Source organism: Eleutherodactylus coqui, chromosome 4 (genome assembly GCF_035609145.1).
Source record: "Eleutherodactylus coqui strain aEleCoq1 chromosome 4, aEleCoq1.hap1, whole genome shotgun sequence".
Lineage (NCBI taxonomy): Eukaryota > Metazoa > Chordata > Amphibia > Anura > Eleutherodactylidae > Eleutherodactylus > Eleutherodactylus coqui.
In genome coordinates, this window is record NC_089840.1 from 255,213,113 (window position 1) to 255,240,982 (window position 27,870).

The 27,870-nt window shown below is 42.6% G+C and overlaps 1 protein-coding gene across 1 annotated transcript in view; it reads right to left on the minus strand.

Moving 5' to 3' along the window:
• Positions 1 to 318: 318 nt before the first annotated feature.
• CPN1 (carboxypeptidase N subunit 1) overlaps positions 319 to 27,870 on the minus strand; it is a 41,558-nt gene continuing 14,006 nt past the window's right edge. The window contains exons 3-9 of the mRNA XM_066601129.1: positions 21,710 to 21,865; positions 18,452 to 18,637; positions 16,330 to 16,441; positions 10,614 to 10,753; positions 3,329 to 3,428; positions 3,124 to 3,242; positions 319 to 470 (exon numbers count right to left, since the gene is read on the minus strand). Coding sequence (XP_066457226.1) covers positions 339 to 470; positions 3,124 to 3,242; positions 3,329 to 3,428; positions 10,614 to 10,753; positions 16,330 to 16,441; positions 18,452 to 18,637; positions 21,710 to 21,865 — 945 coding nt within the window. The 3' untranslated portion in view covers positions 319 to 338. The remainder of the gene's footprint in view (positions 471 to 3,123; positions 3,243 to 3,328; positions 3,429 to 10,613; positions 10,754 to 16,329; positions 16,442 to 18,451; positions 18,638 to 21,709; positions 21,866 to 27,870) is intronic.

Sequence of the window (27,870 nt, forward strand, 5' to 3'; positions counted from 1 at the left end):
CAGAGGAGGACGAATCAACAATTACCCTTATATTACCTTGTGATACAATAAGCTTTGCGATATGTACAGATTAGGAACAATGCAGTATGTCATCTCTATGGATTCTATGATGTCATTCTGGAACGATTAAACCTATATTGTAAGATTTCTTCTGATATAAATACATGTTATAAAATACCTTAATACTGCATCATCTTAGATTCTCTGTCTTAGGTTTTGTCTACTGGCTCCTCAAGTCCTTTTAAAGAATAGAATTATGTTGTGTGACAAAATGAGCTGGAAGACTCTGTTACACCCCCCCCCCCCTCCCCACCCACCCCAATAACCATGCGATGCGTTCATCTCCCTTTCCTTCTGTTGGCTGCTCTTGGAACGACCTTTTTTATATGGTTCTTGGAGTTTAGGTTTCTTGAAAGCAACTTTTCCTTTGAACTTGAGTTGACTTTCTCCTTCTTTAACTGAAAATTAAGCTGAAGATTTAAAAAGAAAGATAAGTCAAGCAAAGAACAGAAACTAATTGGACAACTTTGGTAATTTTTTAGCTACTGTAGTTATGGTAAGAGGTGCTATAAATGCTGGTAGTTTCTTCTGAGAAACTATAGTTCATAGCACCTGGAGGACCTTTACCTGAGGTTAGATTTTACTAGGGTGTTCCTTGGATATACAGTGAATGACCCTTTTATTAGAGCCCCGGGACTTTCACGATTGGTGCTCCCCTATATGGCAATCAGACCCGTGAGTGCAGCATAAAATCATGTGACAAGTTTTTAGTGGATGAGTTTCCGTGTGAAGCTACAGTAGAATTGGAAAAAACAGCAATTTGGGCGACTTCCAACGAGGCCTCAAGTAAATTATAAGATGGCAGCATATAAATGGTGACAAACTATCACTTCATATAAAGAAAGGACTTGATTGTTCCACCATCATGTCAACCAGACAACGTTTCAACCATAATAGGTCTTTATCAAGCCAGCATCTGATATGTGAACAGCCGGCCCATATTCCACTTTCCAATAAGGCCTGGTCATCGGTGCTAGACTAGGCGGTGGCCAAGAATGTGGAGCAATGTGGAGAGTATACGGAGAATAGTGTGATTGAGGAAAAACATCCAGCAAAAGGGGATTCTGTGGATGGAAACAACTCATCGCCGAAAGGGGTCAGAGGAAGATGATGCCAAAAACATTCTAATGAACAGGCACTGCCCAGTCAAGTGGTGCTCCAACCAATATGCCGAACACACAACTCGGCATTCCTTAGCATGGATGGGCTGTAACAACAAACGACAAGTTACAGCGCCATTGCTGTCTAAGAGAAGCAGAAAGACAATACTCCAGAGAGCAAAAGTGTACAAAACGTTTATCACGTGTAGTAGTGGAAAAGCATTGCCTGTTCAGATGAATCCAGATCTCTGTTCCACCGTGCTTATGGGAGGTTCAGAATTTGGCACAAGCAGTGTGAATCGATGAACCCTTCCTGTCAGCTTGTCAAAAGATGTGAACAGCTCCGTCTAATTTACAATAACTACAAGACGTTTGCTGTCCGCAGGGGCCGATATTCCTGCAGAACAATTTCAACACCTATAGGATTCTACACCACGATGAATTGCTGTGGTTCTGAAGGTCAGAGGAGGTCCAACACATTACTAAACAGGAGTCTCTAGTAAAGTGGCCGTTCAGTGTATGTCTTGCCAAAAACGTGCCGATATTACCAATCTTCCTCACTCTGTTCCACTAATGCATGTTCTTCATAGTGTTGAGGCTTATAGATGTGGTCCAATTAGGGGTTAATGGCCTTCTAAAATCCATGCCCACTTTTACTTCAATAAAATTGACTAGACATATATCACCGGTTTACAACTGTTTAACTTATGAACATTTTTGGATTTGTAACATAAGATTGACCACAAGAAAAACAGCTCCAAAATGACAACTTTATGAAGCCTTATGGCTTTTATGGACACCAAAGGAATTACTAATGAACTGAAGCCCATAATATTGTTGTCTCCATAAAAGTAAAGAGAATATGTCATCAGAAAAAAATCACCTATTGTTTAAATAAAGTTTTTTGAAACATATGTTTAAAGAATTTTTGGTGACTTTTTTACATTTCTTAAGGGGATGTCCATTAACAATTCAGTAGGGCTGCCTTTTGCTAAAATAATAAACTGAGAAGTACTTAGTGCTATGCCACTATGGTGATCCAGCGCTGAAGCCACACTGTGGTCCCAGTGTTTGTTGTGATAGCTGCTGACATCCTGAGTGCCATGATGCCAAGTGTTCTGGAACATGACACTGCAGCTTCCGATTGACTGCAGCTGTCACCTGACTTCCTGTGATGGCCGCTATCACAACAAATGCCAGGACCACAGTGGGGCTGCAGCACTGGATCCCAGCAGCGGCAGAGAGGTAAGTACTCAGTTACTTTACCCCAGGCAGCCCTATGAAAAGGGGGTTGTCCAGTAGCCAGACAATCCCTTTAATGTCCCAATCTATATTAAGAACAATCCTGAAATCTTGCAGTTTTCACTCTGACCACTAAGCCTAATAATACTCTGAGACTTGCTGTTCTGTATAGAAAACTTATCATCATCGCAGGCAGGATTATACTGAAGGGGGACACTTGTATATACCGTAGATAACACCAGATCCACCATTCACAATAGGTGATGATCACAGCTCCCCTCCCTGCACAATGACCTCTGCACAGGTCCCAGAGCATGCCCACAACATTATCCCATTGAAGTGAATGAACATTTCCAATCTACAGGTTCCTATAGTCCATAAGACTACTGTAAAGCACATTTCCGAGTGCAGTTAACAGCACCTTTGGCAAGATGTCCACCCCCATAGTCATGTACGGACAGTAGAATTAAAAAAAGGTGATACATTCCATTTAAGTGACATTGACTTTCCTCAGCCACGGGAAGTCCTATGATAAAAATTGTGCCCTTACATGCAATGGATTTATGCCACTGGAATCCCCAAAGCTGAGATCAGAGGAGTTAGCATTGATCTCTACCATACTTCTCAACTACCCAAGACCTCTGGACACGTTAAGTCAACAGTGCCCAAATGCTGATGCAACCCCTTCACCCCCCATAACTACTCCCATGTTAAAACTCACCACTGTGGCCTCATTTGGTCCAACTACCACAGTTGCGGTCTTTGCATAGTACCCATCTGCCGACACGGTAACTGTGTAAGTGTCCGGTAATAACAGGCGGAAGTAATCTCCTCCCTCGCCTATAGGAACAACATAATGATGAATCAGTCAACTTCATTAGAAATTGGGTTACGGGACAAGTGTCAAAGTCTGAACCTGGACTTACCGGAAAATATGTTATGGTTAACGCCAGCAACTGAGACCACGGCGTTGGCTATACCGTTGTTATTCTCGTCTGTCACCGTCCCTTTAATTCCTTTGTGAACCTAGGCAAAAATAACAATAACTGAAGTCGATTGTTGTTATCACTTTCAGACAAGTTATCACAAAGCTGTAGAACCCCAGATGTAATGAGCCGTGCATATAAATTCTGCGACTTACCAACAAGGATGTTTCCATTTTTTGTCTATTTTCTGATTGGCATTTGCCTGGTCAACCAACTTGTCAGGTCCCTTACAGCACCGTATATTGACAGAAACACTGATTATTGCGGTATGTCACAATGATCCATTCAACGGTGTTGTATATCTTATGTTTAAACGTTTGCAGCGATGGGAGGGATGATGCCGGCTGCACGGTACAGGACCACCAAGGCTAATTGTCACTAATTGGCTGCCGTAGTCACAAGTAGTACAAGAGACCGGTGGGGATCTGCCAGAACCTCAGCGCTGGAATGTATTTCTTTTAACGTCTCATAACATTTGAAGATGTTTTACGCTTTTTGGGTTCTTAGATAACCCTTTTAATTTTAGTAATGTACCTTTTTAGGGATTGCAACTTTATTCTCTGCACACAGCTCTAAAATCCACAGTCTGGATGTCTACCTTACTGTATACAACCCACTCACTGGGCTCAACAATAAAGTTGTAATCTCCTAAACTCCTTCTAGCAGTTGCTGTTGGCAGCCAAAATATTATAATTGAACTCTATGGCTACAGAGAAGATGTTACAGCACTGCCAGCACCATGCCTTCCAGGTCCGAGTTGAAGTCTACCGACAGCCCTGGACCATGTGATGAGTCTGGTAGCCCATATGCAGTCCCATTCTGCTCTTGCCACTAGGGGAGTAATATCTCCCTCTCGTGCCAGCGCTGTTAGGCTGCCTAGGATGTCTTTCAGCCCTATGTTAAGGTATTTAAACCAGCCCCTTGGTAGAAGGGGTGTGGATTATATGTCCTGTGTATGGCCATTCTATTTTGACAGTGTGTCTTGGGATTTCATAGCCAAAGATTCTGTATCTAGCAGTCTAATCACCACAATTAGCTTGGTATTTAGGACTTTGTAGTTTAGCATTTAGAGTCAGGTGTCACCAATGCACCATGGACTGGCTCGTGGTCTCTCTCTCCCACAGTGGGGTTGCCCTTTTTGAGGCGGGTGCTTTGCTTGAAGGACCAGTCCAGTTTGGGCAGTTCTGGTCATTTAGTTTATTTATATACTTCTCCATTCCCCGCTGTACTTCATTGTTGTATCTGCTTTCTTAGAGCTTATTCACATAGGCGAACGCTTGCCAACATGCGTTTTTCTTGGCGATATGAAGCGTTTTTGATTAAAATCAAATTGCTTCACTTCTGTGAAATTGCGATCCTCACGTGCGTTTTCCACTAGGATTGCAAGTTTTTTTTTCCTGTTGACTTTTAGTGGGAAGCAGTGATAGCATTTGCATGCACATCATGCTGCATGCGAGTGCCATGCAATGGCTTTAAGGTCCCATTGAAAGCAATGGATGAGGCATTCCGAGGAAAGAGATTTTTTTTCCCCGCAGTGATGCTGCAAGGAAAAGCTCACTCGTGTGAATGAATCCACTCAAAAGGATGGTTTCCATAAGCGCTCAGTCACACGGGTGTTTGTACGCGCGTCTGACAGTTGCGTCTGTGATCCGCATCTATATAGACCCAATGCTTTTCAATGGGAGTGGTCACATGTGCGAATTTTACATGCGCACAAACGCATGTGGCGAAAATTATAGGATACAATGATTCACAGAACGCATGTAACTGCGTTCTGCGGCAAATCGGTGTTCTGTGTATGCGCGCTCAATGGGGCCGGCGGCAGCAGCGCCGACCCCATTGAGCACATATACTGAAGATCGTGATCCTCTGCCACAACTGTCACAGCTGTTACAGAGGAGCGCAATGTTCTTCCATTGAATTCAATGAATACAACTGAGAGCAGTTCAGGAGAAGAGCCGGCTGGACGCGGCTGAGCCCCGGCAGCTGCAGAGAGGTAAGTATAGATTTTTTTTTTTCTTTACACTTTTTTAGGATGGTTTTCAGGGAAGGGCTTATATTTGAAGCCCTTCCCCGAAAATTACTACACTGCTTGCCGGCAGCCCATTCAATGGGAGAACATCGCGCTCCTCTGTGACAGCTGTGGCACAGCTGTGGCAGAGGATAGTGGGCAGCGTCAAAACGCCTGTGTGACCGAGCCCTTGTGTGCGAATAAATGCTGCTAGCAGCGGTTTTTCCGCTGTGACGCCGGTTTAGGTCACAAGATTTTTTGAACACATCAGTCATGTGCCCAAAAAATCGCGCGACTAAACGCCTGTGTGACTGAGCCCTAATTGTGCGAGTTTTGTGCTAATCGCATCGCACTGCACAAAACTCATGCAAGAATATCGCTCTTGTAAATAAGCCCATAGTCTGAAAAGACACAAATTTCCTGCCTGCCAGTTTGACTCCGTCCTTAGACCTGGAACCTTTTGCCTCTGGTTGTGCTTCCGTTTGCTTCTATTCTATCAGGTTTCTGTTTTATTGGACAAAAAAATAGTACTGCAGACTATTTTTCATCCAATAAAAACGGAAACCTGACGGAATGGAAGCCCTTTAGTTCATTTTCCTTTTTTTTTTTTGAAACCCCATTAAAATCAATGGGGAAAAAAAAAACGGTTTAGTTTTTCTCAGTTTCTTACCTCCAAAAATGGAGCAGAGAGACGGAAACCCTGAACTGACCCTAACGCAGGTGTGAAAGCAGCCTAACTTATGCATCTAAAATGTGAGCCATTGGGACACATTTATTAGTTGTTGCACAAAATAGGAACTTTTTTTGGTGCAAATCAATTTAGACAGATTTACTATTGATTTGCGCCAGATGTTACGCCTCTCATTCCACTACAGGGAGTTGGGAAGGAATTTTCCCCCAAATGGGCTAATTGGCTCCTGCCTCTTGTTTTTTTTTTGCCTTCCTCTGGATCAACAACTTAGGCGGATAAACAGGCTGAACTAGATGGACATTGTCTTCATTCGGTCTTCCATACTATGCTACTATGTTACTTTTCCAAAGTGTCTACAAATGGGGGCGGAGTTTAAGTACGATAACTTTTTTAATCAGATTAAAGGATTGTGACTTCTCAAACTGTCATAAAACTTCTTGCCATCTCACTCCAGGAGCCGGTTGGTGTACAACTTGACTCCACTTCTCTAGAGATGCAACAAATTGATACATTTGTCACATTTTAAACTGGAGAAGGAAAAGCGGCGTCAAAAATACCCCTGATGATAAACCCCCCCCCCCCCACCACCACCTTTATTCTCAAACGCTGCCCTTACAGGATCAAGATATGCATCCGGGGGGAGAATGAAGCCCCAGTCGATGTACAGTAGTTTGGAGTGGGAAAGGACTTGGCTGCGGGCTCATGGGGAATGCTTCTTTACAATCCTGTCCTGAGAGTAAATGATTTGCTAATCAAAGTGTCACATTTAATTACGTGCTCTTAAATAAGACATACAAACACATCGGCCAGGCCTTTACAAAGCGCTCTGTGTTTTTAAATGCCCCACTTCTTGCTTGGCCCAAAGAACACAGAGACAATTATTCCTCTCCTATATGACTACTACCAGTAAAGGCTGTTGGAGTTTAGGGGGCCTATAAAACAAAATGTATCACTGAGCGTGGTTTGTTCTATGTTTGCCGGGCAACATCATATTAACTGTGAAGTTGGACGCCCAACAAAGTGCGTAGTGTATGCAGTTAATGTGGCCTCAGGCGAGTAGGGGCCATGATGTGAAGGCTTAGTGTTCTGTTCTTCCTCTTTCAATTTCCTTTCCCGGGTTCCTTCAGTTTTGTTTTATAGGTATATCCTTACGTTAAGGTATGCCAATGAAAGCAGCTCATTTATGGGACGCGCACAGCCAATACCTCCGTGACTTTCTGGATATGGTGACCCCTATAACCCATAATTACACTGGAGCGTTCACGTTTTTGCGGTGGGGCAGAGTTTGTTGTAACCTTTAGGACTCATGCAACTCCGTCAGGCTTTCTGTCTCGAGGAAGCAATGTTATATTATACCTCTTATATATACACTATTCTAAAGTATTCCCCTATCAGTAGAGTATATTGTGTCTTATTAACATGTCACATGTCCTAAACCATGGATGATGCAGAACCTAAGAGGTGTCAGCCATAGTTGGGGATGGGAACTGCATGCTATTGGATATACGGATTATGCCGCTGCACACAAGATGACCATCCCGAAGCACAATGCATTGGCCTGTCTACAATGGTGCAAAGAGCATCGTCATTGGACAGTTGAGCAATGGAAGAATGTTCTATGGAGTGATGAACCACGTTACTCCATCTTCAGATCAGACAGACGTACCTGGGTGTAAAGGATTCTGGAGAACGCCTTTTACCTGAGTGTGTTGTGCCAATAGTTAAGTATGGCAGAGGTTCCATTATGGTCTGGAGATGTTTTATGTGGCATGGTCTTAGCCCTTTGGTTGTAGAACCATGAACATGGCAGTTTACCATAACATTCTATACAATAATGTGCAGCTGACAATAAGACAATAACTCTGGGAATGGTCACCAATACTTCCAACAAGACAACTCGCCTTGTCCCAAATCCACGATTGGACTGGCTGCACAGAGTCCCGACCTGAACCCTCTTTGGGATGAACTAGAACATCAGGTCAGGAAAAATTAACAGTGTCTTCTTTGCCACCAGACGTTTGCAGAATGAAAGGAGGTAAATACCAGCAGAAGTTTTTCAGACCTTAGTAGAAAGTATGCCACAGATACAAGCTTGCTTCCGCAAAGGACGTGGCACCAGAGACCAAATCGCGAACCTGCGCTGGATCATGGAGAAGACCCAAGAGTATCAAAAGGACGTGTATATGTGTGTCATCGACTACAGCAAGGCATTTTACTGTGTCGAACATGACAAACTTTGGAAGTGTCTGAAGCGAATGGGCATCCCACAACATAGTGAACAGCTTATGAGGTCGCTTTACAACAACCAAGAAGCAACAGTCAGGACGGCTTATGGAAACACGGATTGGTTCAGAATCGAAAAAGACGACGGCAAGGCTGCATTCTATCACCAGCCCTGTTCAATCTGTACGCAGAAATGATCAGGAGGCGATGCAATCTGGACCAATCAGAAATCAGAGTCAAAATCGGTGGCAGAAATGTCAACAACCTCCGATATGCAGATGACAGCACCCTGCTTGTGGAAAGTGATAGGGACCTGGAATACCTTATCCAATGAGTGCAAAAGGAAAGCGAACACATGGGACTGTACCTCAACAGCAAGAAAGCGAAAGTCATGACCGTGGTAGGAAATGGTACAGTGAACATAAAAATTAACAACGAAGAAGTCGATTCGATCCATTTCATTTTAGTTGGATCCAAAATTGATTGCAACGGGCAATCTGGACCCGAGATCAATAGACGGATTACACTTGGTAGGAATGCAATGCAAGGAATGGAAAAGATCTGGAAAAGCAAGGATATTAGCATTGCAACAAAAACCAGACTGGTCAATGCAATCGTCTTTCCCATAAAGACATATCGTTGCGAAAGTTGGACATTCAGAAAAACAGACAGGAGGAAAATTGATGCGTTTGAGCTCTGGTGCTGGAGGAGAATGCTACGTATACCTTGGACCGCCATGACAATGAACAAGGTAGTGTTAGATTGCGTCAAACCGAAAATATCACTAGAGGGCAAAATCATCAAACAGTGGCCCTCTTTTTTTGGATACATAATGCGCACTAACTCACTGGAAACAGTACTGATGCTCGGCAAGGTCAGTGGAAAGAGAGGATCAGGACGACAAAGAACACGATGGCTAGATACAATCAAGGCCACCGCCAACATGTCAATCATGGAACTGAAAGAAGCCGTGAAAGACAGGAATGTGTGGAGAACATTGATCCATAGAGTGACCGATGGTCAGATGGGACTGAACGGATAATCATCATCAAGCCACAGATAGTATGCGATGTCATTAAGGCCAAAGGAGCCCCACTAAGTATTAACATATAAAACAAAAACAGGCAACAAAAACAATTGTTTGGCACATTGTCTAAACCGTAGAACATACCCCTATATTTTAACAGTAACTAGGTAATGACTCCAAAAAATATGAGGAAACAAAAAACTACTAAAAAAAAAATATATTTTTTTTTTAAATCAGGAATTCATCTTTTTTGTATTTTATACATTTTCCTTATTTAAAAAAAATGTTTTTTATGGTACTTTATGGCCCTTTTTTCCCCTCTCATTAAGTATTAACATATGGAAATAAATACTACTTCAGGTGCTCATGTGTCCAATTACTGATAAGATAGTGTATGTTATGCAGGTAGGATGATTCGATGGCGCAGGAGGAACGAGCGGAGTTGTTCAATTGCTTTCAACAACTTATGTACACAGTTATTCTCAACTGTAGATACAAACTCTTGACACAATGAAGGTGTATGGCATAGCAAATGGTACAGTGGTGCACACCCACACTAACCCGGTATATACGGATAATGGTCTGCGTCCCTTGCTGGTAGGAAGCTCTGCGTCCGCTTCCATTCTGTTAGATTTCTGTTATTATAAAGGAACTAATAGTCTGCAGTGATATTTGCTCCATTTAAAAAATGGAAACCTGACAGAACAGAAGCAAACTGAGAGCTTTCTACTTTTTGTAAACCCATTGAAATCAATGGGGAAAAAGAAACATTTATTTCAGTTTTAATTTCACTTCTCTGCTCCAAAAACAGAACAGAGAGACAGAAAGCCTGAACACAGATGTCAGCTAGCCCTTAGGCCCTTTCACAGGGGCTTGTTTGCGCATGCAAAATTTGCAAGCAATACGCAGATAATATAACCCATTGATTTCAATGCAAACCAGCTCCTCTGCACTAACTCCCATGCAAGGACCGGCTTGCCTGAAATATGCACATGCTTCCTCTATGCCAGTCTGGATTTTTCCATAAAGAGTTTTTATCCTACGCTGGACCTACTCCCTTTTTCTGTGCATTGATTTCAATGGGTTTGCTCACATGTGCACATTTCGGTCACAGGGAAAAAAAATGCAGCATGCTCTATTGCCCTGCACATTTGCACATCGATGGTCCCCATAGACGTCAATGGGGATACCCAAATGCACATGCAATTCGACGCTGCAGTTTTTGCCCGTTGCAGTCAGACGCTCACAATGCAACAACTAGAAGAATCTTTACCTGTTCTATGAATGTGACCAGCGCTTCCCTGTTACCGAACCATTCCCGTTCTAGCTCCGCCTGACGTGGAAACTTGTTGCAGCTCAACTCCAGCGTAATTTCAAAGCAATTCTTATAAAGGTAATTGAAGTCTTGCATCCCTGTCCATCACAAGAACATAGCAAAAAATCAGGCATCATAAAAATGCGAACACAATCCATATACAATAGGGGATCAATGCTGAATGCCTGGACCCTAACTTTGTAAATACATTGCCTCACTTACTGCTATAGTATAAAACTGCATTCATCCTTCAGAGCTGAAATCTCCTAGTATTTTATCCTGGTCCTCCATATCTACTTATTAAATTGCATTGTGGGAAGTGTCATCTATACACAGGCTCTATACAGTCATATGATTTAGGAAAAGCTAACTGCTCCACTGCATTATAGTACATTAGATCTATAGGGGTTGCAGAGGTAGCAGTTGTAGCGGGGGTCCTAGTACTTGAGGGGGCTCAAAGAGCTCCACATAATAAATGGCACATGGTATTTTGGGGCTATGTTACAGGTTTCGTATTCACAGGTGCATATTTGCTTGTCAGTTTCTTGTTCTGCACTGCTCTGTATGGCGGTATTTTGTGGACACTGTATGTAAGTATTATTTAGCCATGGGGCATGTATGGGGGTTTTGTGTTGTTGTTTTTTTTTAAGCACTGAATTGTATTGTGGCCAAATTTATTACCCACAAATGGCAGAGTGTGTCAGGAACGATAATGCCTGGCACACCCCCTTATGCCAGATATAACTTCTTAGATTAGGTTTTGCTCTTCTCACCACCCTGAGCAGATAGAGCATAAACTGCAAATCCAGTCAAAGATGGTCAATTGATGTCTGTACGCAGTAATGCTTTTACTCAAAAGATGGTTTGGTAGATGTTTTATATAAACTCCCTCGGCCTTAGCACAAACCGGGAGTTTTTAGTCGATTCAGTTCATTAAGGTCCATCAACGCGTTTCCATGACATTATACACATGTCATTTCATCAGGATGGAGGGAAAAAATTTTTTTGAAACTTTGGCTTCTCAAAGCCCTTTTTAGTTATATCACTGACAGCGTGTGCTCTACGTAGTGATCTGTCTCATAGACCTTAGTAAGGCTTATAGATGCCACCAAGTTTGCGCTGATAAAGGCAGGACTACATGGACAGAGACGAGTATCCTCTACTGGTCTATGAAGCTGTTCACTTAGATCCTCCGCTTAGTGTTCCCCTCATGGGAAAACACAGAAAAATTCAACCTTTCTGACAATGTTGTTCTGTGCTGGTAACAGCAAGCAATAGAACATGCATCTACTGGAAATCGCCAGGATGCACAGGCTATATTTAATAGCAGTAGGCAAATAGATGCATCAGCCACTGTTTAACCACCGTTTTGCCTTTCTGACAATGTTGTTCTGGGCTGATGAAAGTGAGCAACAGAGCGTGCATCTGCTGGAAATTACCAGGATGTGCAGTCTATATTTGATAATAATAGACAGTAGATGCTTCAACCTCTGTTAGCCACCGTTTTACCTTTCTGATAATGTTATTCCGGGCTGATACCAGCAAGCAACAGCTGGAAAATGCCAAGATGCACAGTCTATATTCGATAACGATAGACAATAGATGCATCAACCCCTGCCAGCCACCGCTTTGCCTCTATGACAATGTTGTTCTGGGCTGATACCAGCAAGTGATAGAACGTGCATCTGCTGGAGATCTTCAGGATGCACAGTCTATATTTGATAGCAATAGACAATGGATGCTTCAGCTTCTGTTAGCCACCATTTTGCCTTTATGACAATGTTATTCTGGGCTGATAACAGCAAGCAACAGAAGGTGCATCTGCTGGAACTTGCCAGGATGTGCCGTCTATCTTTGATAATAATAGACAGTAGATGCATCAGTCTCTGTTAGCCTCCATTCTACATTTCTATCAATGTTGTTCTGTGCAGATAGCAAGCACCGGAACCATTACCCAATAAGGGATACACGGGTCAATGAGAAAGGAAAGCCCATGCTATACGAGGCATAGATGAAAATGAGAGAGCCCACATTTATGGGGCAGATAGTTCCAAGAAGCCCACATTTACGGGGCAAAGAAGTCAGAGAGGTACAGAAGCCCAACAACATTGTCATAGAGGCAAAGCGGTGGCTGGCAGGGGTTGATGCATCTATTGTCTATCGTTATCGAATATAGACTGTGCATCTTGGCATTTTCCAGCTGTTGCTTGCTGGTATCAGCCCGGAATAACATTATCAGAAAGGTAAAACGGTGGCTAACAGAGGTTGAAGCATCTACTGTCTATTATTATCAAATATAGACTGCACATCCTGGTAATTTCCAGCAGATGCACGCTCTGTTGCTCACTTTCATCAGCCCAGAACAACATTGTCAGAAAGGCAAAACGGTGGTTAAACAGTGGCTGATGCATCTATTTGCCTACTGCTATTAAATATAGCCTGTGCATCCTGGCGATTTCCAGTAGATGCATGTTCTATTGCTTGCTGTTACCAGCACAGAACAACATTGTCAGAAAGGTTGAATTTTTCTGTGTTTTCCCATGAGGGGAACACTAAGCGGAGGATCTAAGTGAACAGCTTCATAGACCAGTAGAGGATACTCGTCTCTGTCCATGTAGTCCTGCCTTTATCAGCGCAGACTTGGTGGCATCTATAAGCCTTACTAAGGTCTATGAGACAGATCACTACGTAGAGCACACGCTGTCAGTGATATAACTAAAAAGGGCTTTGAGAAGCCAAAGTTTAAAAAAAAATTTCCCTCCATCCTGATGAAATGACATGTGTATAATGTCATGGAAACGCGTCGATGGACCTTAATGAACTGAATCGACTAAAAACTCCCGGTTTGTGCTAAGGCCGAGGGAGTTTATATAAAACATCTACCAAACCATCTTTTGAGTAAAAGCATTACTGCATACAGACATCAATTGACCATCTTTGACTGGATTTGCAGTTTATGCTCTATCTGCTCAGGGTGGTGAGAAGAGCAAAACCTAATCTAAGAAGTTATATCTGGCATAAGGGGGTGTGCCAGGCATTATCGTTCCTGACACACTCTGCCATTTGTGGGTAATAAATTTGGCTACGTGTATGAGAGAGTTTGGTAGTCATATCTATTGGGTCCAAATATTATATGGACTTATAAGGAATTTACCAATGCAAATATGCATATGGCTCGTTTTTAATGTATATAAATAAAGATTTGTAAATTTTTAGTATCAGTAAAGTTCTTGTCGGTGAAGAATTGTCAAATTTTCATAAGAACTCATAGGCTACTGTGACTTACTGAATTGTATTGTGTGATCATTGTATGGCAGAGTCAAATATAAAGGCCATATTATCTAGATACTCTTTGAAGGTTTTTTTAGGCATTCTATGATGGTATTATTCTATATATGATGCTTTTCAGATTAAAGGGATTATCCCACAATCGAAAGGTAATGCCTACCACAGCATAGGTGATAACTTTATGATTGGTGGGGTCTCACTACTGAGATCCCCACCGATCGTGAGAACAGGGTTGCCATATCCTCCCTCCTCCTCACTCGGGCTCACTACACCGCCCAGAGGAGATTGAATGGAGTGCTGGTCACACATGCCTGGTACCACTTCATTATTTTTCAATGGGAGTCTTGGAGATGGCTAAGCACTTGTACTCAGCTATTACTGTCAGCCCTATTGAAATGAATGAAGCAGTAGCCGTGTATGCTCGGCCTTCGCTCCATCCAATCTGATATCACTGAGGGTCAGGGCAGCGAGCTCACAGTGACAGAATTGGGGGACATGGGACTCCCGTTCTCAGGATAGGTGGGGTCATCAGTAGTAAGACCCCCATGATCATAAAGTTTAACTTTTGGGATAACCTTTTTAACAGGGAAGCAGCCTAAAAGTGACGAGTGAAGCAACCCTACTTTGCCTAAAGTCCCATTTTCTGGCTTTAGGCTAGACTCTTAGCCAGAAAATTACCCTAATAAGCATGTGTGTTTTCATAAAAGACCCGTACAAACAAAGAGAACACATAGATGTCTATGTTGCCCTTGTTAAAGTTTTTTTTAAAATGACTTGAATATTAATGAGCTAATCTCAAGATAGGTTATCAATATCAGATCAGTGAGTCTCCGTCAGCCAAGAGTGCCACTGATCAGCTGTCTAGAAAGGCTGTGGGACTTAAGGCCTATTTATATGCAAAGTTAATCTTTCAAAGGACTGAAAAATTTGCGTTTTTTTTTTGCATAAAGTGTTAAAAGCCATTAATAGCCATTAACACTTTATCATCTTCATTTGCATGTAAAAGGGCCTCCAGGAGCTGTTTACAGAGCCCAGCATATGATTACTCACACGTCCAGCTGTGCACAAAGCTGCATTGTTTTCTTTGCAGCTGCAATGATACAATGTTATCTGCTGACTCCCGCGGGGATAACAAAATGTGGTCTATTGAGAGATACTTTATCTCTTACTAGCTGAACCATGGATTTTAAGTTCCCCTTTAGTGAGCACTGTGGCCTCTTCACTGCATACCAGGCACAGCATAGTTCATTTCATAATTGCTATAGCAGCTCAGTCCTGTTCACCCAAATTGGACTGAGCTGCACATAGGCCATGAAATGAATAAATGTGATATCACTAGTGAGAGAGGAGCCTGCGGTGTACACCTAGGCACAGGAACCTCTTCAAATAGCTGATCGGCAGGGTCCCAGATGGCAACCCCCCACTGATCTGATACTGATGACTCAATATCCAAGTCCTGAAAAATCTCTTTAATTCAAACTAATCGCCCTTCAGCCCCCAAAACTCCATCTGACCCTCTATGGCACCCTGATATATATCAATGAAGGTTGGCTAAGGGTTCGAAACGCATTAAGTGGCTTCCATAAATAGAATAAAATTGTTGCCTTTATGCTATTTTGAGGACGAGAGCCAGACCTTGCTTTTGTTCGCTAATGAAGTTTAACCCAAAAGAGTATCGAGTGACACCAGTAAATAAAACCGCTATGTCGTAACTGCAAAATATACAAACATGCGTTCAATGACCGCAATACGGCGAGCCTAACAAAACAAAGATGTCCTTTGTACCATTTTTAGCTGGATAATTAATACAGGACCAGGAATGTTGTGTGTTGTGAGCGCCGCGGTATCTGCAGACCAAGTATTTAAAGCGTCGTCGGTAACAATTTACACGCCTAGAAATAATCTCATTAACTATTTTAGGCATTTGCTCGGTTTAGCTTTCAGTGACCTCGAACAATCAAGTTTCATGTGTTTTATGATAAAGAGTCCAAGAAACGCAACCAAATTAGGAGTCACAAAAATGTACATTTCAAAACTTTACATCCACACTGTTTTCCTGTCTTTTCTGGCTATATTATATAATTTTAGATGAAATCTGTTGACATTTCCTTAAAGGGGTTGTAGAAATTTTGAAAAACAGGGTTGCTTTCTTTCCAAAAACAGCACTACCCATCTATAGGTTGTACATGGTATCGCAACTCAACCCTACTCACATCAATGGAGCCAAGCTGTAATACCAGACACCCTGTGGGCAAGTGCGCTGCTGTTTTTGGAAGAAAGCAACCATGTTCTTTTAAGCATGGACAACCCCTTTAAATGTACCAAACTTATGAAGTCTTCTGAATTTTAGAGGATTTCAATAGTTGTTGAAATAATTAGTTCTCACCTTTCGAAAGTGAATACCAAGATGCCCCATTAGTGATTCCATTGGGGAAGTAGTCTCCACAGTTCCACCCGTGGTGCATCCAGCCATGGGCGTAGGAATATGACGTTGCAAGCTGTAGGGAGATGGTCAAAATAAGTCCAACATCAATTAGTGAAATGTAATGATCCCAAGGCATTCATATACCTACAGATGTTTGGTTAAAAAAATATTACCATGTGATATACATTAGTAATTCTAGAAGCTTTTTAAAGAATTTTTAGTATTTTTATTTTTTTCATGTAACAATCCATATTGGGAAATAGATTAGTAATCAGTAGAGAGTTTATCAGTAGAGAAGCCTTCAACCCCTTATAACCACTGGCAGGATAACAATGAAAGGTGACAGATAACATAGGATCCACCATTCACAATAGGCCATGGTTGCAGCTCTCAGGTCCCAGAGCATGCCCACAACATTTTCCCATAGAGATCAATGGGTCATTTCCTTTCTTTAAAACATAAATCATTACATTGAAAATATAAAAAAAATATTTTAAAATATGTTTAACATAAAAATTTGTTATATACAATAGGTCATTTTCTGATGAAACATACTCTTAAAGGCATTTTTAGAAAACCCAACCTATTCCCTAAGTAGAGCATTCTGACTTAATTGACAGGGATTCCATATTTGTAACCTTCATTAATTACCCAGAGGGGAGAGTAGTTTTAAAGAGCATATCTCTTTTTCCTTAAAAACTGCAATCCTTAATTCCTCCTTTGGAGGCGCTGCAGGGATTTGAACTTTTATTGCCTGGTTTCGTTGCAGTATATAGAGAGTGTCGTTGGGACTATCTGTGAGTAACTTCTCTTCGAAGGACCGTTTAAGAAAAATAGACAACCCATTTAAGACATTCACTACTTATTATAATTCATACAACACAGTTGCTTTACCCACCGGCCACTTTTCACCCAGATTTGTTTAATTTTCTAAATTGTGTGGCCAGGGAGATCAACCATTGCCTCATATATATATCACTTACTGCATACGAATAAGGTCAATCCTTATACCACATGTCTGAAAATTCCCAACAGCTCCAAAGTAGAGGTCAAGAAGAGTCAATCATGGTGCCTGAAAAACTGGATAGTGGCGTTATCTAAGTGGGTTCTGCGAAAGTGATAGAATAGGAAATAAAAGTCTGATCAGTGGGGGTTTCACTGATCTTGAGGACGGGGGTCCCATGTTTCCCTCTCCTCCTCACTGAGGGCTCACTGCACCCCTCGTAGTCAAAAGAAGCCGGAATAGAGTAGCAGTTGAGCATGTGCTGCTACATTCATCTTCAATGGGACTACCGGAGATAGCAGAGTGCTTGTACTTCACAATTTCCATCTGCCCCATTGAAATGAATGGAGTAGCACCCTGCATGCTTGGTTACTGTTCTGTGCAATTTCCATGTTACTATGGGGGGTGCAGTTATTCCAAAGTGAGGAGAAGATGGGGAGACAGAACCCCTGAATCTTAAGATCTGTAGTGTCTTGGCGGTGGGACCCCCCACTGATCAGGCTTTTATGAGTTATCATGAGAATAGGCAATATAAGTCAATCTTGGGAATACCCCTTTAAAATGGTGACTATGTAAAGCTTCCTTTTACTTCTCTTGCCGTAACAACTGATCGAGGGCTGTCCTAATAGTTGGATCTCCTACTTTAAGCTAGTCACTGGGGCAACTGCTTAAAGGGTTTGTCTTACCTAGACAGTTTCCTTATAGAAGTTATCCGTTCTGTCAATCGGTTGATGAGGACAGGTCTAGCTTTTAAAAACCCAGCTAATATCATTGGAGAAGTTGCAAGTTAATGGATATCTGCAGCCAGACCAAGCATCTTTATGTTCTGGCTAACAAACCAAGTGTTGGACATCTCCTCGGTGATGTCCATATACTCTGAAGTGACTGAAAGGGCAAAATCTGGAAGTTTGGGCTTAAGCATTATTATTTTGCTTCCCACTACTAGTTGACTACAGCCCCTGTTGCTATTTAGAGGGAGTAATCATTTACATATGCTTTTATTACATGGCGGAATATAAGCTGAGCTTCATGTCATCCAGATGCCTCCAGAACATTTGTGAATAGCATGGGATTAGTTACCGATTTAAACAGCTTGTCGTCGGCGGTAGCTGTATAGCTCGCCATGCGGCGGTAACCTCGGGTCCGAAAGTCTTTGGTTTTATCAAATGGATAGTTGGCTACAACGGCTCCTCCATGAAGGTTTGCTGAAAGGACGAAATTATAGCTTTCCATCCAGAGGATTGTTGCGAGTGTCTCTGGTTCCACCTGATCAAATTTGGGTAAGGAAAAAAAAGTACGTTAATTAAGGAGACAGTGAGGTCGGTGTGATAGATAAAGATATAATACACAACAAGTGATTCCTTCTTCCGACTCCCGAATTAATAAGCACATTCTAGACAACCAAATATTTAAAGGGGCTATTTCACCAAAAATAATGTATGATCGTTGGCAGGGGCGTAACTAAAGGCTTTATTGGCCATATGCAAGAGGTGAGCTGGGGCCCCCCTCTATCTGTATCTGTACCCGTACCCATACCTAAACCATGCTGCACAGAGGCATAAGTTGAAGCTTCTGGGCCTCAATGCAAAACCTGTAACAGGACCCCCAACTATAATGCTTTATTCATTGTACTGGGCTCCCTATATGGAGAAGAGAGGCCTTATGGGCCCCCTAAGGCTCCTGGGCCTGGGTGCAACCGCATCCCCTGCACCCTCTATAGGTACGCCCCTGATCGTTGGCGGTTCAACTGCTGGGTCCATCAGGGGTCACAAGAACAACCACAGTCCTTGAGTCCCAAGTCAATGGAGCAGTTGTACGAATGTGTAATGGGGTCCAGGGGGCCTTAAAAATATGTGCCTGTTAATTTTGTGGATATGTGAGATGCAAGATATATCACACAATATATCTGGCTCCTTTATAGGAAATATCCTCTTTAAATTGTATTGTGCCGTCCAGTGCCTAGTGGATGGGTACAGGAATACAAGGAGGAGGGATTACTGCTCTGTGTTGATGTAGCGTGAAAGAAGCGGGCGGATATAAGGGAGTGTGTTGGGCAGAAGGAGTTACTAAGAAGTGGTGATGCTCTGTAGGTTAATGCTGAGCAAGCAGAAGGAATGAGTAAGGTTTCCATTGTGGGTCCTGTGAGTGCTGAGTCAGCTTTTGGATAGAGGAGCGATGGCCCTCAATGGAGTATCCAGGTGACAACTGCACCAGTCGAAAGAGTATCGCCACCGAATTGAAAAGCTCCTGACAGTGCGAAACCCTTAGCACCGCTATTAAATCCGAAGACTGTTTCCTTGAAATTCCAATGGAATAAAGTTCTGCTGTTGGGCAAGAAAGGACATTGCTATCCCTTAAGGCTGTGATGCACCCGCACTGTGAAGTGCCCAGCAAGGCCTGTGACCGGCCCTTTGCCCAGAGATACCAGGATCCAATGATGTCACAACTAATAATTGAGCTGGGTCCAGCAGTCTCCCCCATGATAAGTTGATCATCATACCTGCTTGAGGCCTCTCCTGCCAGCCTAAACATGCATGACCACTGCTCTATTCACTTTCTAGCAGAATGCAGCACTTGGGTATCTCCGTTGGTCTCATACAAGTAAATGGCATGGTGGTCATGCATGCACACTACTACTCTGTTTACTAGTAGACCACCATTCTTGTGATCCTTGGGAGCCTATGTATTGTCCATGCTGTCTGTGTCCACCCCTGGCCGATGGATGCATATTACAGAACCATAAATATTTTGGGTAACTGTATATATGCAGAGACCAGTTTTAGTAAAGGTGGTGCTGCCGTGAAGTGTGCCAAACAAACACTCATTGATTTCAATGGAAGTCAAGCCATCTCTGAGACTTCTTGTGCTGACCCCGATGATGATGTCCGACTCGGCTCCACTGCCAGTGAGCCGGATGATCAGCTGATTACCGGGGATAGTGAGTGGCGGATCCCTAGTGCTGAACTATGAGTACAAGTCATCAATAGTATTTGTCTGGAAAACCCCTTTAACCCTTTACGCTGGATTCACGTGGCTGTATGCAGGTTGCACCTAAGAAACTGTGGCGCAACTTACATTGGATACGGCACATCACATGTCCTGATCGCATCTGCAAAAACAGCAATTTTTTTGAAAAATCGTTCATGTTAATAGCCTGATAGGCCATACAGGGGCTGTGAATATAAGGACAGCATATGGACTGTAAATATGACCATGTAAATTGGCTCTAAGTTTGATAAAACATTTTCAGTTCCGTTCGAGTAAACAATGTCATTTCACTAAATCTCTCTCGTTAAACTGTATAGATAATGACTGGTGCATTTGGCAAGCAGTGTCTAAATGGAGGGATTTACTAGGAACAAAGGCAGATAACTAGAAAGACTTCATGCAGTTGGCAGACGACATGTAATATGAATCATGTGTCTCGGGACAGATCATATTTTTATATTCATACCGCTGTCTTTTTTCTGGTATGTACAGTGATAAGAGGATGAAGAACCTAAATATAAGACTGAAGCAAGGCGTTCCTGGACAACAGCTAAAGGGGTCGTATCAGTTCATACAATGATTGTGCTTTCAGCACCACGTTTGTCCACTGGTTGTGTCTGGTATTGCAGATCAGCATCATTTACTTGAGTTGCAATTAGAGATGAGCGAGCATGCTCGTTTAAGGGTGATGCTCGATCAAGCATCGGTCTTGTCGAGTAACTGACTATTCGATTGAGCACCATCTCTCTCACTCTCCCCCCCCCTCGCCACCACCCCCTCTCCCGCATGGTGCTCGGTCCAGTAATCAGTTACTCGACATGACCGATGCTCGATCAAGCATCAGCCTTTAACGAACGTGCTCACTCATCTCTAGTTGCAATACCACACACAGCCACAGACTAGAGTGGCACTGTTTTTGATTAAAAAAAGCAGATACATTATTGAAATCTCATAAAAGCTCTCACAAAATAGGTGAACAAGTAATAATGTGTCAGTAGTTGTTATGTTAACCCTTTCCAATCCACTGACTGACCTCTGAAGACATTATGATTTAAGGCTGTACAGCTCTGATGTTGGAAGACGTCCATCAGGGTTCTCTTACTGTGTATTGCCAGCCTCTCTGCTGTCAGAGCCTATCCAACGTGTCCCCTCATGCAGTACTGGCTTTAGCCAGCATATAGCGCCATTGTATAACAGCAGAAAAAGAGTATCTAGGAAATCCAGAATACAAATTGGATTGGAAAGGGTTAATGATGCTGTTGGGAATGGGTTGTGGGTCGGAAAAGCTTATCAGGACAACCTCTGTACCTCCTTACATCCCTGGTAAGGGTCTATAAAACATGAACCTACCTGTTCTTTCCAGTTGTCAGGGAGTGGTAAGTGGTCCGTTGGCCCTCCATGTTTTTCATTGTAGTACATGACCATATTAAGATCGGGAAAATTCCGATTGAGGTCGATATCGTTGAAGTTATTTCTCCCGGTCAGATATCCATTGGTGTCTGGCCCCTGTGGAGAAGGTGGTTGTTTAATAGATGTCGTATTAATAGATTTTTTTTCCCTATATGGGTCTTCATATATTTTGATACCATTTCTTTTGATATGTGATATCTCAACATCTGTACACAAGACATTAAAAGAACAGGAAGAGATCAGGAAGCAACGACACAAGGAGATGAGTGCTACTTCTATATATAGAGATAGAGAGATCCTTCTCATCGGAAGGAAAACACTCCCTTCCTGAAAGAATAAGAAGCCTCAAGACCAAGTTACTGATGACTATATATTGAATGGCCACTTCATTAGAGATCCCCAGCTCTTTCATGATTGGAGCTTCTGTGTATGGAAATTAGATCCATAACCCCGAAGTAACATGTTTTACGTGGATTTGTTTCAATGCAAATCCACATTAGATAGGAGAATCCAGCGATCTGAGTGACTTCCACGAAGGCCTGGTCACTGGTGCTAGACTAGCCAGGGCCAAGATTCCACTGCCAACCTTGTGGGGTCAAGTCAATTATTCATCCAGATCAGTGTGGTTTTTTACCTGGGCGTGCCACCTCTGAGAATAATAGGAAGTTTTATATGAATGTTCAGCTTGAGCCACCCAACCCTGTCGAGAAAATGATTTTGGCCTTCATGGTCCTTTATACAGTAGAGTTGAATGGGAATTGGTAAGCTCTTTATTAACTTGGTTAAACTTTTATATTATTGTCCTTCGGCTTGTGTATGGATAAATTGACAGATATTTGACTCTTTCTATATCCATCGGTGAAGGAGACAGGGCTGCCCTCTTTTGCCCTTATGGTTATTTTGACACCTTTGGCTTCAGCCATTAGGCAGAATGGGGGAGTTATTGAATTGAGTATGCTGATGTTAAGGAGGACATATCTTTATATGTGAATGACATTATGTTATTTCGAGGTACACGTCCGTTAATGCCAACTGTAGGGCCTTTGACTTGAAGCATTATGGATCATTACAAGGTCTTCAGATTTTTTGGAATAAATCCGTATGTATTGCCATTGATGAGTTGAAGTTTTTCCTTTGGGGGGGGAGGGGCAAAATTGCATTGGGTCAATTTATTAAATATTTGGGGATAACTGGATCTGAGAATACTAATGATTTTATTAAATGAAATATAGTCCCCTTAGTTGGAAAAGTTAGAAGGAAGGTTGAGCTTTGGGAAAAGCTTACACTTCATTTGCAGGACCGTTTTAATACCCATGTTGGCCCAGTGCACATGTATTAAAATAAGCCTCTCCCTTTCACTGTCGTCCCAGCCCTTTTGATCCCAGACTTTTTGCTATAAATCTATAATAAGCACTTACACACACCTAATCCAGCACTCCTCTGTCCGACTTCCTCGCAGTCTCCACTCACTTCCAGGTAAGTGGTCATGTGCCTGTCTAAGCACATGACCACTGCAGCCAATGACCAACCTGATTGGGTACTGAGATCGGTCATTGGCTGCACCAGTCGCGTGCTTTGACAGGCATGCGCACACTGGACGTGAAAGTGAGTAGAAACTGCAGTAACGGGAGTAGCGGGGATGCACAAGAGGTGACTATAACTTGTATTATTTTTTATGCCCCTCAATACTTTTCACATGTCTCTGCCTCCCTAGGGTCAGGATAGAGGTAAGAGTGGTGCCTCTGCCAGGAGATCTGCGCTACCAGAGGACCCAATGCATTTGTCCTATGTTTAAAGCGGCCCTGTTTCTATGGAAGGTAGAATAGCCTTAATCAAGATGTGTCTTCTTCCCGTCATACTGTATTTCAATACTAATTCACTCGTTTGGATACCACAGAGGATTTTCAAGACTTTAAAAGGATTATTTAGAGATTTAGTGTGGAGGGGAAGACAACCGAGAACGAAGCTGACATATCTTTATTATCATCCTGACTGGGGAAGTGTAGAAGTTCCAGATGTTTATAGTTATTTTGAGGTATCCTGCGAGAAGACTACGGTATTTAATGTTTTTCTTCTCTCCCAGGGATTGGATATGTCAAGATATAACACTTCTCAGATGGGGAGATTTTCTGTGATATTACTTAATAAAATCCATAATTTCAATACAATGTCTAAAATCTGATATAAAATGGAGAAGTCGTCCAATATTAGTGATTGCTTCTTTTGCTTCACCTTCACACCCATTGGGAGGAACGTTTATGGGAAGAAAATGAATAACATGAAAGATTACAATTTCTGGTTAAATAGGGGTCTCCTTAACGGTGGTCAAATCATGGAAGTAGAACAACTGTGTCCATGAATAATTGGGTAGGGAATGTTCATCTGGAACTTGGGATTTTTTTTGTATTTTATGGTCAATTGCCATGCAATTCTCAAGAAGATTCGGAATATTTAAAGATTAATGAGATACTGAGTGTGATAGAGGTGATAATACATACAACCTCATTAAAGGGTCCTCTTTATATATCCCAAAGACTGGGAGGAAAGAGTTGGTTGCATTAGTCTTAGGGTGCCTTCATATCTGCGCTGTGGATTCCTCTTTCCTGCTCCGTTCGGGGTGCAGGAATAGGGATTCCCCATGACCAAGCGGTTCTTTGGAAAGAGCTCAACAGCACCGGGCGGACCTTGTTGATTATAATGGGGTCTGCCCACTTTCCGCCCAGCTGGCCGGCTTTTAGACGGAAGAAAAAGCGCCGCATGCAGTGCTTTTTCTTTCGGTATTTTCAGCCACATCTGAGACAGAACCTCCGGCCAGAGGTTTGAGCACAAATGTGAAACCACCCTTAATCAATCTATGTGTATATTTAGAAATACATTGAAAACCTGATTTAGACTTTATTCACGTGGGCAAGTGTGAGTTGTGCCAGAGTATCTTGGGTGCAACTCACTTCAGAAAGCACATGGACACCCATTAGGGTTACCACCCAGCCAGTAATTCGCCAGGTAAAGGGTGAAATCCATGCCATAAATTGACATGCTACAGCTATACACAGCAGTGTGTACATGAGATTTGTTTGAGTCTCATTAACTTCGCTGCTACTGTAAATGCTGATCGGAAAATCCATAGCGGACCCAGAATATGTGACCGCACCCTGACGAAGCAATTTTCCATGTCATTTTTTTGAAATCTATGAAGGTAGCATAATTTGGCATGAACATAACCTAACGAGTACAGATTATGAAGTATTCTGAATTATCGGAAAGTCATAAAAAGTATGGAAAAGTTGCTTTTAAAGATAGAAAAATATGATATCAAGTGCTCACAGCTCCTTAATAGTTAACTAGTAACCAACCAGAGTCCCTCCAAAGCAAGGTCCCGCCGGGAGTCCAGCCGCAAATAATCTGGAAGTGAAAAATATCACGCCAGCTTCTAAAGGAATCTTCTCCTTTACTGACATATTCATTAAAACATCATGATAAAATGTATCTGCATGTAACTTTATGCCCCGGCAGCATACGCGTTTCAAAGCTCTAAGGCTTTTTGATCACAGCATGGTGGGCAAAAACATCACAGTTCAATTAAGAAACTCCATTCCGACAAGGTGCAACTTCTGTTAGTTAATGTACAGCAAAACACTTCCGAAACATGCCCACCATGATGTGATGAAGAAGCCTTGGAGCTTTGAAACGCGTATGCTGCGGCGGCCATAAAGTTACATGCAGATACATTCTATCATGATATTTTAATGAACATATAAATAAAGAAGAAGATTCTTTTAGAAGCTAGCCCAGTATTTTTCAATTCTGTTTTTAACTCAAAGCTACAGGATGTAAGTTTACGTCCTGGCTGGAGGGTACTTAACGCAACAGGACGTAAACTTGCGTCTTCTGGATGGCGCAGGATCAGAAGTGAGCCCACACCATCCTGCAGCAGCAGTCGGCTGTGACTGACAGCTGGATTCCCGCGGCAACAGTGGGTATCAATGAAAACATCAATCTCTTAATCCTGTGGTCAATGTACTTCGCGCCATGTAAAGGATTCACAGACGGAGCACATCCTTCTGTGATATCATTGGCACTCCACGATGTAATGACGGAGGGCAGATAGGTTGCTGTGGTAATGGAACACCAGACACTGGTGTCCAGGCCTGCCATGACCTATGATTGCTATTGTGATCAATAAGGCATTGCAATACAGAAGTACTGCAATGCATTATTATAGCGATCAAAGCTTTTATGGTCCTCTACAGAATCATAAAAAATGCAGAAAAAACTTTTTTTGCACTTTCCCCTGCTTGTGTTATTTTTTTTTTTTTAATTAATAATCCCACATATTTGATATCCTGGTATCCGTAGTGACCTGTACAATAAATTGAACACATTATTTATTCTGCACAGCAAAAACTGTTAAAAAAAACCCTAAAAACATAGGCAAAATACTTATTTTGTTCACTTTGCCTCTCAAAAAAAGGCAATAAAAGTGATCAAAAAAGCTATATGTACCCCAAAATAAAATCTACAGCTTATTACTAGAGATGAGCAAGCATACTCGCTAAGGGCAATTGCTCGATCGAGCATTGTCCTTAGCGAGTATCTCCCCGCTCGGAAAAAAAAGGTTCGGCTGCCGGCGCGGGTGACAGGTGAGTTGCGGCGGTGAGCAAAAATGGTTCCGATAAAAACAACAGCACGCCACACAAAAAACAAGCCCTCATATGACCGTGTCGAAAAGTGAAAACTAGAGATGAGCGAGTATGCTCGCTAAAGGCAATTGCTCAAGCGAGCATTGCCCTTAGCGAGTACCTGCCCGCTCGAGACAAAAGGTTTGGGTGTCGGCGGCGGGCAGGGAGCTGCGGGGAGGAATGGAGGGGAGATCTCTCTCTCCCTCTCTACCCCCCCCTGCTCCCTCCTGCTAACTGCCGCTACTCACCGCTCCCCCGCGCCGGCACCCGAACCTTTCGTCTCGAGCGGGCAGGTACTCGCTAAGGGCAATGCTCGCTCGAGCAATTGCCTTTAGCGAGTATACTCGCTCTTCTCTAGTGAAAACGTTACGGCTATTGAAAATTGGAGATAAAAATCCACCCAAAAATCAGTGCATCCTTCTGGCCAAAATAGGTCCCGTCATTAAGGGGTTAAATATAGAAAACTGACATAAGAGATAATGCAACCTAAAATGCTAACAAAAATCATTTGCTGCTCCTCGCAGATGACTCGACTAATATGGTGAAATGCTGAGCTGGACGCATTTCTGTCAGAATCCTAGCATGCGAAATATTCCATCTCGTTGGAAAACAATAAAACCGGATCGAGGCTTCTGGTAGCCGAGAAATAGATTAGTGCTTCTTCAGCCAATGGAATTTTTAGACTCGGTCCTAATATGTTCCTCATGCAGCGCATATTAACACATAATCGAACCATATATGGACAGGCAGACATGGCATTTCGAGGCATTTTGTTGCTATTCATAAACAATGGAATGGCTTCTCTTCCCACTAAATCGCTGGATTTGCTGTTTGTGAGAATGGAAAGTCTTATTAATAATATTCTCAGTAAATCTGGCGCCCGTAGGAGGCGAATGAGGAACGTGCCGCGCCACACGGAGGAACGCTCAAGTGTAACTAAACTGTAGGAAAACTTCAGACAGGTCAGACATTGTTACTGGTGGGGTCCGGACGCAAGACCCCACCGATCGCTAAAAGGAAGAGGCAACATTACTAATCTGAGCACTATGCCCAGGCAGCCGTTTTCGACTCTGTTCGGAGTGGTGTACGGGCTTAAGAGAGTCGTCTGGGACTATATATATATATACTAGAAGATATACCCTGCTCTGCACGGCGATTTTATGACTAGCGGTCCTGGAATATACAATGTGAGCCCCGCACCGCAAGGATACAGAAGTTGTCCAAAATAAAAAGCTGTTGCCCATAGCAACCAATCACAGCGCAGCTTTTATTATACCTCAGAAGTATAAGAAACGAATGCTGAACTGTGATTGGTTGCTGTTGGCAATAAAAGTTACAGGGGAATTCCACCAGTATCCGTCGCCCGGTGCTGAAGAACGCTCATGCAAAATTTCACTCAAATCGGACCAGAACTAGGAATTT